The 15,097-nt window shown below is 47.2% G+C and overlaps 1 protein-coding gene across 2 annotated transcripts; it reads left to right on the top strand.

Annotated features, from left to right (window-relative positions):
• Positions 1-436: 436 nt before the first annotated feature.
• On the top strand, positions 437-3,556 carry LOC147459271 (protein NARROW LEAF 1-like). Of its 2 annotated transcripts, none has more exons than XM_086510573.1 (6): positions 437-620; positions 795-1,356; positions 1,441-1,584; positions 1,913-2,153; positions 2,285-2,782; positions 3,134-3,556. In XM_086510573.1, exons 1-6 carry the CDS (start codon positions 571-573, stop codon positions 3,523-3,525), a joined length of 1,887 nt encoding a protein of 628 aa, XP_086366699.1. In that variant the 5' UTR covers positions 437-570; the 3' UTR covers positions 3,526-3,556. The 2 variants fall into 2 exon arrangements, with proteins under 2 accessions (XP_086366699.1, XP_086366698.1); XM_086510572.1 differs by having other exon boundaries at positions 3,128-3,556.
• Positions 3,557-15,097: the final 11,541 nt, after the last annotated feature.

Raw genomic sequence — 15,097 nt, 5'->3', positions numbered from 1 at the left:
CATCTTTTCCTAGACAAATTGTGGCCAGCTCCATTCCATGCACAGCTCCATTTTTTAGGGTGTGAACGACTGTGTTTTAATCTTGTCATCACAGCGTGGGTACGCTTCTCTTTGCTGTCAATTTTTTTGTGGGGCGCCTGCTGCTGCCCCCAAATTATCCAATTGCTGGCAAGCGCTGCCGATGCGCAGTTTGCCTTGGCATTTTTTTCTCCGAGTAGTCTCTCATCAGAACACTCATTGGCTGAAGAAACATTCCATCGAATAAATCAGAACATGTTGATTGCAGATTGGATGCTGGACTTGCCAGGATTGTGGATTATGCGCTTCGCGATTAGCCAAGCGGGCAACCCGCTCTTTTCTAATGTGGGGCGACTTCTGTGTGATCCAGAAAACGCCGAATTTTTTTCATCGGCACCAATCTGAGCAATCCAATCTGCCGGCTTCGAGCGAAGAGGGGGGACACCGCCGCCAGAAGGGCGCAAAGAGGGGCTGACGAATCTCGCACACAGCTAGGTGCCGATTTGCAAGCTCCGATCCGTCATCCAAGCTCAGACGTCAATCTACAGAGCTATGAATTTCAATCCGCAGAAGAGGACACGGCATCAGCCCACGTGGGATAGGTAAGCTTCTGTAGTCTTTGTTCCTCTCACAGGTAAAGTTTAACCTCACCGTTCTATCAAAGGACACTTCTATCACTTCTCTTCTTGTAATCTCAAGCATGTAAACAGACAGTCGACTCTTAAGACTTCTTTCCCTCACTGATTTGAGCTGTTTTCCTGTTGTGGCCTGGCCAGTGAGGTTATGGACCCCACCGGTCGCATCATCCGTGGCAGCAGACAACAACTCTCTTCCTCTTCAGCCTTATCAGAGGAAGGTTCAGCTGAGAAGAGAACTGAAGAGTACACATCTTCTCATGTCTCTTTTGCATCTGGAACCCACAGCAGCAAGCCATCTTCATTTTGGTCTGAGGTTAATTCTATGCAGGCAGTTGCGTCAGCTGCTCATCATCACAATTCTGAAAGCAGCGCAGCATACTTCCATTGGCCGCCCTCATCTCGCCTCCATGGAACTGCAGAGGAAAGGGCTGCTTATTTTAGTGGCTTGCAAAAGGATCTTCACCTCTCGGTGCCTATCCAGAACCTGCCCACTGGACAACAAGCCAGCACATTGCTGGACCTCATGACCATAAGAGCATTCCACAGTAAACTTTTACGCCAATTCAGCCTTGGTACAGCCATTGGATTCAGGACGCGCAAAGGTTTGCTTACAGATATTCCTGCAATTATCGTGTTCGTTGCTCGGAAAGTCCATAAAGAGTGGCTTCATGAGCTGCAACTGCTCCCTCCAATTCTTGAGGTACTATCCATCATAGCATGACAACGATACACAATCAAAATACTTGCACCTGATGCAGTCTGATTTTTTTGAAATATCGGTTAGGGACCTGGGGGAATCTGGTGCGATGTCGATGTTGTTGAGTTTTCGTATTATGGCACTCCTGCAATCACCCCCAAGGAGCAGGTTTATACAGAGCTAGTAGAGGGTTTACGGGGAAATGACGCTTGCATAGGCCCAGGTTCTCAGGTATGGATTCTTTTTCGACTTCCTCATTCAAGGATTATTATTGCTGACTGGCTATTTGGAAGATTGTAGAAGCACAGGTTAAATAGCATATTTGAAGTTCTCTCATCATTCGAGTTATACTTATGAGGGTGGGTAAAAGCTTCATTTTTTGTATTTTCCAAACCTGAAGGTTATGTTGCTGTGTCTATGATGCAAACTAACTGCATTCAAGGCATGGCAGCAGATAAAGAAGCGTGTCCAATGCAATAACTAAGTATGTGTATTGACATGCAATAAGATGCTTTGTCTACAACAAGCTTCTCGTGATGAGTTTTTGATATGTTGGCAGGTAGCAAGCCAAGAAACATATGGAACACTAGGAGCTATTGTGCAAAGTAAGACCGGTCCACGTCAAGTGGGCTTTCTTACCAACAGACATGTGGCTGTTGACTTGGACTACCCCAACCAGAAAATGTTCCATCCTTTACCTCCGAACCTTGGGCCCGGTGTTTACTTAGGTGCTGTAGAGAGGGCAACCTCATTCATCACAGATGACTTGTGGTATGGCATCTTTGCCAGTATGAATCCAGGTTTGATCCTTCTGTTTTCCTAGTTAACATCGAATGATTTTGAATTAAGTTTTCTACTTGCTTTATGTTGCAATTACTTGAACAATTTACCACACATGCTCTAATTTCTGGATTCTCTTTTCTTAATGCAGAGACTTTTGTCAGAGCGGATGGTGCTTTTATACCTTTTGGAGATTGTTTTGAGATGACGAGAGTGACCACAACGGTTAAAGGGGTTGGAGACATGGGGGATGTCATGATTATTGATTTGCAAGCTCCTGTAGGTAGCATTGTTGGAAGACATGTAGTTAAGGTGGGTAGGAGCTCAGGATTGACAATGGGTAGCATTATGGCATATGCCCTTGAATATAATGATGAAAAGGGCATTTGCTTCTTCACAGATTTTCTCATTGTAGGAGAGAGCAAACAGGCTTTTGATTTAGAAGGTGATAGTGGAAGCTTGATTCTTATCACGGAAGAGGGGCAAAGACCGAGGCCGGTGGGTATAATATGGGGTGGGACTGCTAATCGAGGTCGTCTTAAGCTACGGAATGGTAATGGGCCTGAAAACTGGACAAGTGGAGTTGATCTCGGTCGCCTTCTGGATCTTCTTCAGCTGTCTCTGATTACAAGTAGTGCAGGCTTAGCAGGTACAAACTCTCTCTTTATGAGGCATTTCTTTGTCAAATGATAGCATTGATGTATTTATGTAAAATAAAAATGTCTTAAGGCCATGCTAAACACCTTGACACATTGTGACAACTTCCATGGTCCGTGTGCGAGTGCTTGTGTAGGCTATAGTTGTTACGAAATATTTGTGTATGCTTGACACACACTTTTTTGTGACATGTTTGTGTTGTTTACAGAAACATGGCATTTGTTTGGTTCATATTTGTGCACTCTTGTTGTAAGAATTGTTGTTTATAACAGGATTGAAAGCAAATCTAATAATATACCTGGAAATGAATCCAATAATTTTAGTATATGAACATTAGATGCAGTTGAGGAGCAGAGGCAATGGCTTATAGCAAGTTCAAGTCAACTCGAAGTGTCGAGACGAGGTGGCATGGGAGGGTTAGATCAGGAGACGGGAGAAGCAAGCCAATTTGGTGGCTTGCCAGAGAGAGATAATCCTGATACAACACCCATGACAACCAATCTGCAAGAGATGCCGATAACCACTCTTATTGCCTCAATGGCTCCACTTAGCAATGCCGCACCGGCAAGGGAGCTTGAGCTTCTAGACTTTGGGTTTGTGTCCACCAAAGATGCTCCTTTGCAAGATACCACTAACAAAGAGTCATCTGCAAGCAACACCAATGCTCAAGAGCTTTCGTTCGGCTTTCAGTTGTTTGATAGGCATGGAAAGAAAAGATCTTCACCCGAATCGTAATAAAAGAAGAAAGAAAAAAATTCCACCTTTTCTTGTGCATTCATGTGGTTTTAATTTCAGGTTCACTATATTATGTACCTCTGTATCCATGTGGGTGACCATCGCCTCTCCATACCTACGTGATAGGCTGTCAAATGGAAGGTTCCAAGTTTTACTTATTTGGAAGAGTTGAGTTTTTCTGTGCTGAAGCAGAGAACCCCCCCCCCCCCCCCCCCCTTCTCTCTCTCTCTCGTTTGGGTTTTTGTACAGGGTGTGCCTGATGCTTGCTATTTGTTGTGCCCTCTTGAAACATTGTTTTGATGCTCTGTAATAGATCTCTTCTAATTAGGCTCCTTCCAAGTCCAAACTTTTGGCCTACATATAATGCACTCGCGAGTGAAAATGTGGGCCATTCGATTTTAAGCTTGTGAGCAATTGGGACCAGTAGATTAAGCTTGTTGAATAGGGCCACACTAGTGAAAGCTGGTTCCTATGAAAGCTCTCTTTGTTTACACCATTGACACAGATATTCTTGATATTTCTCTTGCATGGACTTCTAGTTTTAGCCTTCCTCCAATAAGCCACCAGTGTTGACAACGCTACATTTGGGGCATCCACATAATGGATGCCCATTCTCATGTTTTGAGGTGTCTCTCCTTGTATAGATCTTGCTCTTACCCAGGGCAAAGGGGCCAATAAAAAACCGGGTCTCTGTCATGGGACCCATCGGTCCCTTTTACTAATATCATTTTGTTCTAGAAGTGAGACATGTCAACCGGGTGTTGGAGTGGTTTCAGCAAGTCGAGATGGAGTTTTCTCCGTCCCATCTTGAGTTTGAGCCTTGCTAGTTTAGACCTCTCGTCATCTTCCTTCTCAAGGCCATTTTTGTTACACGGGAAGTTTTGTGTGGTATCTTGTGCTTCATGGCTCGTGACATCGCTTCCGTCTCTAGTGATCTTGCATTCAGCTCTCAAATGCGTCATCCCAAGCCGAAAACAGAGCAGCATAGTGCCCGCAATTTGTCTCCTTTCTTAGGTGACCTTAAATTGCCCCCTTTACCCTACCCTTCTTGAGTGATTCTCTCTCTCTCTCTCTCTCTCTCTCTCTTGGACTCTTCCTTTAGTATGTTGCCACTTATCAATGACACTACCGACACATGAGATACATGATTACAACCCAAGAGTACAAAGCCACATCAACATGGTTCAGGGTAAAGGGGCCAATAAGAGAAAGGGGTCCAATACAAGGACAACATTGAATCAAATGGCAAATAGTTTCAAGATATATAGAAACTATGATGGGTATGGCATGTGGAGTGAGGAGAGTTTGCTATGGGCTATATTAAGTTCACTGATTGCAATTTGAATGTCCCTTTATTGGCTCCGGCTTCTTAAGTGGGTCTTGTATTGGCCCCTTTACCCTGGACGTTCGCCACCACGAGTCACGAAATGTGAAGCTCAAAGCCTCTCTCTCTCTCTCTCTCTCTCTCACACACACACACACACACACACACTCATGGGGGTTACAAACCTAGACAATATATACAAGCTCAAAGCCTCTCTCTCTCTCTCACACACACTCATGGGGCCCATAGGGGTTACAAACCTAGACACTATATACGGCAGGGGCTAAATTGAACCACCTTGCTCACAAGTCAAGTTTAGAACCCATGACCTCTTGCTTGGCACCTTGCTGCCCCATGACGTTGACATGCCCTCTAGGTTTCGATGCTCACTTTTAGCTAATAGCCACTTCACTTCCAAGTTCCTAACAAAGTGAACTTTCGTTGGGAAATTAACCTCGGACAAATTGGACGATGGATGCGTGGGAGATATCACAGTCCTGTGTGGCATGTGGAACCCACCCTTTGGACTGCATTCAATACCCAGTGGTTAGAAGGGAGTTGTGAGGAAGTACTTATTTTTAGTAGACTCAAGGCTCTCATGAGTTCATATCTAACTGAGTGTACGCTCTCAACAACTTGAATCAAAAGCGCTCTCGTGTAACGTATGTAGTACTACCAAGCAAAGCACGCAAAAAGCTCTCTTTCTGCCAAAATGAATATGCAATTGCTGGTGAAGCTTTTGCAAAAGGGTCGTACCGTAACGTGAAGGAATGTGGGTGGCAAAGAGGAGCACCAAGTGTGGGGAGAGAGAGAGAGAGAGAGAGAGAGAGAGCAGGCTACCTCAACTGACCAGCAGCTGGCATATGCAATATCGTTTTTTCCACAAAGCTTCCTTCCAGGTTCAAAGCCTCGCCCCATCTTTTCCTTTTTTAACCATCCTCATATCCTACTACCAACCTCAAGACACTAAGATATGTGTGTGTGACGCCCTCGTTCGGGGCGTCACGGAAACGGGACCGCGTCGGCTCACTTGCGATGCAAACGGGACCTGCAGACAAGCAAACACACATACAAGAACGCAACTTGAAAACTGAACGCAAGAAGGATACGAGAATGAGGGACGTGAACGAATGATCAATATCATAAAAAAGCGCCGAATATAAGGGACGCAAGTAATCATTTGAAAACGGGACTGGCAAGTTGGGAGAAGTGGCACATACTTCCTTTATATACACCCCCCGGGTTGAGAGAGCTTGACGCCCACGTCAAGCCGGGGTTTTGAGAAGTGCCGATACAAAAGTTGATGCCGAGGTTTTGGGGCGGATATTTACAAGGAGGGGAGTTAGATGTTGCCACCAAAATGTCTAGCTACCTAGGGTGATGCTAGTTACAAAGTGGGGGGGAGGACTACTCTATGTGGTTGTCATTTAGTGGGTTGTCCTCCTCTTCAGTCGGCATGTTGTAGAAGCGCAGCACAAGGGGTCTCCCAAGTCGGACCATGATTTCTTCAGGTACCCAAGTGCATTCCGTCATAGGGCGATTTCGCCATTTGACATAGAATAATTGTCCCCGACGCTCAAAACGCGACTTTAGGATGGCCTCCGGCTCATGTGGCGGGCCATCCTTTACATATTCGGGGAGGCTTCTACCATAGGTGTTATCCAGCACGAACCTTTTGAGTAGACTTACATGGAAGGCGTTGTGGATGTTGATGTGTGATGGGAGGTCCAGCTTGTAGGTGATGTCGTTGTAGGACTTCAGCACTTTGTATGGCCCATAGTAGCGGTGGTTGAACTTCGGGGAGAGGCCTTGAGGGAGGGTGATATTCTGGGAGCTGACGAGGACTAAGTCACCTTCTTGGAGGAGTTCGGCAGGCCTTCGCTTTTGGTTGGCGTATTTGGCGATGCGTACCTTGCTTTGCTCGAGACTCTTCTTTGCCCTTTGCATGCGGGTTTGCCATTGTTGAAGAAACTCTTCACATTCCAGATCTTGGGCATGCACGTCGCCGGTTGCTAGTGCAAGAGGTGTGATGACTTCTTTACCTGTGGAGAGCTCGAAGAGGGTGTAGCCAGTGCTGCTATGGATGGAGTTGTTGTAGTGGAATTCCAGGACGTCCATGTATTCGGACCAATCCTTCTGATCTGCTTTGACGTAGCTGCGTATGTAGTCTTCAATGCCTTGGTTGACTCTTTCAGTTTGGCCATCGGTTTCTGGGTGGTAGGCGGAGAAGAAGCGGAGCTGGGTTCCTAGCAGCTTGAAGAGCTCGCGCCAGAGGTCGCTGAGGAAGCGGGTGTCACGATCAGAAACTATGGCTAAGGGGAGGCCGTGGTATTTGAAGACTTTGGTGAAGAAGTGTTTGGCTACTTGGTAGGCTGTGACGGGAGGCTTTGCAGGTATGAAGTGAGCTTGCTTGGTGAAGTAGTCGACGACCACCATGATGGTAGTGTGGCCGTGGGAGGGGGGGAGGTCGACGATGAAGTCCATACTTACCATGTCCCAAGGTCGGGAGGGTGTTGGCATGGGGTGGAGGAGGCCAGCAGGCTTGACTCGTTGAGCTTTGACCAGTTGACAGGTTGGGCAGGTGCGCACGTAGTCGATTACGTCATCCTTCATCTTTGGCCACATGTAGTGTTGATGGAGTTTGTCATACGATCGCTTCTGGCCCCCATGTCCAGCTAGCTTGCAGTCATGAGCCTCCCACATGAGATCTTTCTTGAGCTCTGGGTCGTTGGGAATGTAGATTTTTCCATGCGCATAGAAGAGGTTATCTCTGACTTCAAAGAGACCCACTGCCGCTTTACCAGAGATGTGGTCGTGGAGCATGCGGAGGACAGCAGGATCAGCTTTCTGAGCGTCGAGGATGCGTTGGCGTAGCGTGCTGGTTGCTGAGGAGATAGCATTGAGGGTAGGCATTCGACTGAGTGCATCGGGCATGACATTTGTGGAGCCCGGTTTGTGGATGATCTCGATGTCATATTCTGCCAGTGTATCTTGCCACCTGGCTTGCTTGGGGGTGATTTTTGGTTGGGTCTGGAAGTACTTGAGGGAGATATTATCTGTGTAGACATTTGTGTGCTTGTCTTGGACATAGTGTCGCCACTTTCGGAGGCAGTGGACGACAGCGAGCATTTCCTTCTCATGTGTAGTCCATCTTGTTTCTACATCAGTGAACTTGTGAGATTCGTAGGCGATGGGCTGCTGCTCTTGCATGAGGACTCCACCAATGGCACCATCGGAGGCATCTGTATGTACTTCAAATGGTTTGGTGAAGTCGGGTAGTCGGAGGGCAGCGATACTACACATAGCAATCTTCAGGTTCTCAAAAGCTTCTTCTTCTCTGGGTGTCCACTGAAAAGGTTTGTGGCCTTTGGTGATCTCTGTAAGTGGGGCCGCAATCTTGCTGAAGTCACGGATGAATCGGTCGGTGTACTGACAGAAACCCACAAATTCTCGGACTTCTTTGATGGAGGTCGGTGGGGCCCACTTGATGACGGCGTCGACTTTCTTAGGGTCCACCATAATGCCTTCGGACGTGACGATGAAGCCCAAGAACTCAATTTTCTGGACAGCGAGCTCACATTTCTCCAGCTTTGCATAAAGTTGGTATTCCCGGAGGCGCTGGAGTACTGCTGCGACATGCTTCTGGTGCTCTTCTAAGGTCTTGCTGTAAATGAGCAGATCATCGATGTAAGTGATGAGAAAGTCGTCAATCATGTCACGGAAATTGTCGTGGATTATTCTGCAAAAGATGCCAAGACCGCCGGTGAGACCGAAACCCAGGACAAGCCATTCCCAGGAGCCGTAGCGTGTGCGGAAGGCGGTCTTCGCAATGTCTTTAAGAGCAATGCGGACTTGGTGATAGCCTGAGCGGAGATCGATGCGCGTGAAGTATTTGGCACCCTGTAATCTGTCCAGGAGGTCTTCCATGAGGGGAACTGGGTACTTGTTTTTGATAGTTATTTTGTTGAGGGCCCGATAATCCACACAGAGCCGCATCGAGCCATCTTTCTTCTTGACGAACAGAACTGGGGCCCCAAAAGGAGAGCTGCTGGGCCGGATGAAACCTTGATCCTTCAATTCCTGGAGTTGCTTCTTGAGCTCTTTGAGCTTGGTGTCGTTCATGTGGTAGGGGGCCTTCGCCGGGGGTGTGCTTCCTGGGATGAGGTCAATTTCATGTTGAATTTGACGGGGAGGGGGTAGGCCGGGGGGGAGTTCTGGAGGCATGACATCCTTGTACTTCTGAAGGATGGGGGTAAGGGAGGGGTCACCCACTTTGGCCTGCTCGATGCTGATGGAGTTGAGCCTTGCTGTGGGCTGCTCCTTTGCCTGCATGATGCAGAGGTGAACCTGAGCTCCTTTCTTGAGGGCCCGCTCTGCTTGCTTTGCACTCATGAGATTGAGTCTGGGAAACAAGTGCTCTGGAACTTTCTGTTTGCCTTTCATCGCTGCTAACTGAGCATGGTCTTGGCGGTTGATGGGAGGCGAGCTGGTTTGAAGATGCGCCTGGCGGGTGAAAGCTTGATTTGTTGTGAGTCTGGCGCCTTGTACTGTCACTGCTTTGCCCTGATTATTTAGCAGTAATTGGTCCACCTTCATGCCTAGTAGTGCAATGAGGTACTTGTCGTTGAAGGAGAGACCAATGATTGCCTCAAAGTCGTCCATTGGGACCACTATGAAATCAAGTCGACATGTGAATTCACCCAACTCGATCCTGACTTGACGAGCTGCCTTGACGTTGTTATCCTTTCCTTGGGCAAACTTTACTGTCGTTTCGTTGACGGTGGTGAGACGTAGGCCCAGGCGCGCGGCACATTGTGGCGAGAGAAAATTGTGTGTGGCGCCTGAGTCTACCATGATCCATTGCTGCTGGGACCCAATTGTTGCTTGGACATATAAGTTCTGAATGTCCGTTATCGTCGCGGCCATGCATTTCGGGTGGAGGGAAACTGCTCCAATCCGGGGTTGTTGGTTAGCAACAGGGCTAGCCAGTTCTTCGACGCTTATTCGGGGAGGGAGGGGGGGAGGGTGGTTCTTCTATCTGGAGGGTGTTGACCCTGCTAGATGAGGAGGCTGCTTGATTGCGTTTGCGTACACAAGGGTAGTAGGGGCCATGAGCAATCCTGCAGTCACGGCACCAGACGCGATCGGGGTGCAGGTTGTTATTGTTGCCTTTGTAAGTATTGGAGGAAAAATTGCTAGATGTGGTGTTGTAGGAATTGCTCGCCAAAGAGCTGCGTGGTGGTGAGCGGGGCTCGTTGCTTTTGTAACTGGGTATAAATTCGCGGCCTCGCCCGGCGGGTGGGTTAGACCAGTTATTGGAGGCAAAATTGTTGGGGCGAGGGTTGTGTGTAATGACACCTGGGGTTGAGTTTGTATCTCGTAGCTTTTCCGCCATGTTGGCGGCCACTTCCCATGTGTTGGGATTCTGCTTCTCTACCTCGCAACGGGCCCAGGGTTTAAGGCCGTACAGGAATCCATGTAGCCTGTCTGCTGTGTGCATAAGTGGAAGTTGAAGCATCAGGCGGCGGTACTTGACAACGTAATCTGATATGTGGCCGTCTTGGCGTAGATTGCGCCACGAATCTCTGACTTTGTTTCCTTCATTCTCTGGGACAAAGTAGCTGAGCATGTCTCTTTGTAAGTCTTCCCAGTCCTCCCAGTGCTTTGATGGTTGTTCAGTGAGGAACCATACATAGGCGTCGTCGGCGAGGAAGGTTTTGGCCACTTGCACCCATCGGCGTCTGCCTATGTTGTTCCACTGCATGTAGTCTTCGACCTCACTGAACCACTTGTTGAGTTCCAGTGAGGTGCGATGGCCTTTGTATTTCTCTGGGGGAATGGGTTTGAATTTGCCCAGTCTATTTTCATCTTCTAGAGTTCTCTCGGGACTATAGTAGCGCCCTTCACTTCGGTCATCCAGGTAGTCTTCATCTTCGTCGATTGTCTCTAATCTTCCGGGTCGCGGTCGTCTTTGTGTGTTTCGCCGCGTGTTGACGCTACTAGGCCCCGGGCGGTCTTCGTTTCGCTGGCCTAGCTGTGTTTGCAGTAGGTCGCTCAGATTAGCGGACATCACGTTGATTTGGTGTTCTACAGAGGCCACGATGCGTGCCTCCAGTCTTTCTTCCATTGATTCTTGGTGGTCTTGTCACGACTTCTTCTCTTTGTTCTTCTTCGGGGCTCTATGCAGTTCCGGTTCCGTCCTGTATCCTTCTTCATCTTCTTGATTTCCCGCCATTGGGGTGCTCTTGTGGCCGGAGCCGAGGAAAATTCAAAAATATCAAAAAACTGGAAAACTGCGAGAAAACGACTTGAAAAACTTTGAAAACTATGAAACAGTGCAAAACGGGGTCCAAAACGACGAAAAACCGCAAAAAACGGTGAAAACCGATGAAAACCGGTCCCAAACGGTGTAAGACGGGGCAAAACGAGGTAAAACGCTGAGAAACGATGGGGAACGTGGAGAAACGCGTCAAAACGGGCCAAGAATGCGGTGAAAACGAGGCAAAACGGTGAAAAACTGTGAGGAACGTGGAGAAAACGCAAGGAACGGGGCAAAACGGGGCAATCACGCAAGGGACGTGGTGAAACGGGGCAACACGGGCCGAGAACGAGGAGAAAACGTGGAAAAACGAGGCAGACGGGCCGAAAACGTGGTGACAACCACGGGCCACGGGCCGACGTCGGGTCGGCGGGGATTCGAGCCGAAGCTCTGATACCAAGTGTGACGCCCTCGTTCGGGGCGTCGCGGAAACGGGGCCGCGCCGGCTCACCTGCGATGCAAACGGGACTTGCAGGCAAGCAAACGCACATACAAGAACGCAACTTGAAAACTGAACGTAAGAGGGACACGAGAATGAGGGACGCGAACGAATGATCAATATCATAAGAAAGTGCCGAATACAAGGGACGCAAGTAATCACTTGAAAACGGGGCTGGCAAGTTGGGGGAAGTGGCACATACTTCCCTTATAGTGTGTGTGTGTGTGTGTGTGTGTTGGGTTGTCATGGCACACTCGTCGGAAGCAGCAACTTGCGACACCAGCCTGCAAGGGGGAGAGGGGGGGGGGGGGGATTCCTTCCTTACACACACACACGCGCGCGCGCTTAGAGAGAGAGAGAGAGAGAGAGAGAGAGAGAGACTTTTGGAATTCTTTTCTTTAGAGCCGGATCACACCCTGTGCTAGTGGGGGCAAGGTGGAAATTTCACCACACAAGGTCGCACCCAAATTTGAAATGGGAAATAAAGGGAACACCTAGTTTTAAGGGAAACAATGGGAGGGATTTGGATGGAGAGGAGAGGCCTACAAAAGAGGACAACGTCTCCCTTCCTAAAAGATAGCTTAAACCCTTCCATTTTGAAAGTGCTAGTGGGGTTACACTAAATTAGATATTTAAGGAGAAAGACGTCCAACCCCAATAGAGACCGACCGGTTGGACAAAAGACAAGCAAAAAAAAGTCTCTTTCTTCTCGTTGATTCCACTTCAAGTTTTATGCTACCAATCAAGATCCATATGCCGGGTAGGCACATGGATTGTGAAGCATTACTAGATTCAGGCGCAACGGCGTGCTTCATGGACAAAGAATTTGCAAAAGAACAAGGCGTATATACCACTTGTGGAGAAGTCTAATCCAGCAACTGTAGAAGTCATTGATGGTCATCCCCACGCTTCAGGGGATGTCAGGTATGAAGCTCGCCCCATAGAAGTAACATTGCAGAGCATGTTTCAAGAATAGCATTCAATATTATACAAAGCCCAAGCAGTCCAATTGTTATTGGGCTACCGTGGCTTGAATTACAGAATCCTGACATCGATTGGAGGGCTCGGAGAATTGAACCACGAAAAGTCCAAGAGAAGAAGGGAAGGCATAATAGGCCTATATATCTTGGAGCCAAGGTCTTCATGCGTGCAGCCAAAAAGTATCCAACTTTTCTGATATTTGCAACACCAACCGACACGTTGACAACAAAAATCATGGAGGCATTGCCACGTGAATATCGAGATTACAATGATGTTTTTGAGAAGAAGAATGCAGACCTCTTACCGGAGCATCGACCCTATGATTGTGCTATAGAGCTTCAAGAGGGAACCCAACCCCCTTTTGGTCCAATATACAAGCTATCTCTAGATGAATTCGTAGAATTACGAAAAAATATTGATGAAAATCTTGCTAAGGGGTTCATATGGCATTCAAGGTCCCCAATAGGAGCTCCAATACTCTTTGTAAAAAAGGACGGAACTCTCCGGATGTGCGTAGATTATAGGGGCCTAAACAAGATCACCGTCAAGAATCGCTATCCCCTTCCCTTGATCCCAGAGCTTCTTGAGCGCCTTGGCAAGGCAAGAATATTTACAAAAATAGATCTTCGTGGTGCTTACAACCTAATCAAAATCAAAGAAGGTGATGAATGGAAGACAGCCCTTCGGACAAGGTATGGCCACTTTGAATATATCGTCATGCCATTTGGTCTCACAAATTCCCCAGCTGTTTTTTAACATTTAATGAATGATATCTTTCGGGAGTATTTGGATTATTTTGTGGTAATATATTTGGATGCTATCTTGATATTTTCCAAGGATCAAGAAGAGCATGAGCACCATGTACGATTAGTGCTTGAAAAGCTTCGTGCATCAGGGTTATATGCAAAGTTGGAGAAGTGCTCTTTTCATCAATCTAAGGTGGAATTTTTTGGTTATGTAATTTTTGAAAAGGGAATCTCCATGGATCCAAAGAAGGTACAAACCATCCTTGATTGGGAGACACCCACCTCGGTAAGAGATGTTCAAAGTTTCCTCGGATTTGCAAATTTTTATCGTATCTTTATACAGGGATACTCCAAGGTGGTTACAGCACTCACAAGGTTGACACGCCATAATAAGTTTTTCTGGGACTCAGAGGCCACGAAAGCATTTCAGACTCTCAAGCAAGCTTTCATGACCGCATCCATTCTAATTCACGCAGATCCTACAAAGCCTTTCATCCTAGAAACAGACACTTCAGATTTTGCCCTTGGCGCTACTCTATCCCAAGTAGGAGAGGATGGTCGAGTATATCCAGTGGCTTTTCATTCTCGCAGGTTCTCATCTCTTGACTCAAGTTATTTTTTGGGAGAGCCTTAATTCAACAATGGAAAAGTACGGACATGGTGCAGCTGACTTTGCAGGTTTTATGTCTGATGAAGCTGGTGCAAATTGGAATGCTATTCGAACAGTATTCAATGGCGGGCTAGATAATATCATGGAGGGACGTGAACGATCATGCCTATTTCATTGGGAGCAGAGTCTCCACAGTTTTTCTAGACTTGGTTTTGTAAATTTCTCAAAATACGTTCGTAGCATCAACGTGGCAAGCTTGATGAGTCCAAAACACTACTTGACAACATGGACTATGGTGTTAGGAGGTTATGCACATGAAGGGCGGATTTCCAGAATCGACCGTCGTTCACTTTACATCTTTGGTTATCGTCGTCGACTTCCTTCTTTTGTTTCTTACCGAGTTTGACTCCTTCAACAACTCCCTTTACCGAGTCTTGATGTGATCCAAAAGCAAGAGAAAGAGTGGCTTTCCATTCCTTGCTTAGATCTGAGAGCCTTCTTCCTTGTTCGTGACAAAGAGCTCTTAGCAATCATCGACTCCTTGGACACTTGGCGTCACCTACTTGAAGGAGCTCCTCATAAGATCACTGTCTATACAGATCACAAGAATTTGGAATACTTCATGACATCCCGCGTCTTGAATCGTCGCCAAGCCAGGTGGAGTGGTATTCTATCAAGGTTTGATTTTCTTATCTCTTATAGACCTAGCCGTCAACAAGCTAAGCCAGATGCCTTATCAAGAAGATCCTACCTTCCACCTAGAGAAGATGACGCAGCATTTGATCAACAAGAGTCAATGATTTTGAAACCTGAGCAGCTTAAGCTAAACGCCACCATGAGCCAAGCTCCTGAAGATTCTACTTTTCTTTCTAAGGTGAAGACGCAAATTGCCAAAGACCCACTTGCTCAGAATATTAGACAACAACTACAAGGACAAGAGGTTAATGAGGACTTTCAAGAAATTGATGGACTAATTTACTATAAAGGTCTTCTCTATATTCCGCCAGGACCAACATGCTTGGAGGTACTTCAGCAAGGGCATGATCTTCCATCAGCAGGGCATTTTGGGGTTAATAAGACAATTGAGCTTCTCTCCCGTGACTTTTGGTGGCTTCAAATGTGGAAGCTTGTCAAGGAGTATGTAGGCACTTGT

This window comes from Adiantum capillus-veneris, chromosome 4 (assembly GCF_014529385.1).
Source record: "Adiantum capillus-veneris isolate H3 chromosome 4, ASM1452938v2, whole genome shotgun sequence".
Classification (NCBI taxonomy): Eukaryota; Viridiplantae; Streptophyta; class Polypodiopsida; order Polypodiales; family Pteridaceae; genus Adiantum; species Adiantum capillus-veneris.
The sequence above is the reverse complement of the archived record's forward strand: the minus strand, read 5'-3'. Positions and strand labels throughout refer to the sequence as shown.

Bases quoted from the DNA above. Each gene is read 5' to 3' on its own strand.
- LOC147459271 (XM_086510572.1), top strand. From the start codon at position 571: ATGAATTTCAATCCGCAGAAGAGGACACGGCATCAGCCCACGTGGGAT. The intron at 621-794 runs GTAAGCTTCTGT...TGGCCTGGCCAG, and splicing joins CATCAGCCCACGTGGGATAG to TGAGGTTATGGACCCCACCG. The intron at 2,783-3,127 runs GTACAAACTCTC...TATGAACATTAG, and splicing joins AAGTAGTGCAGGCTTAGCAG to ATGCAGTTGAGGAGCAGAGG.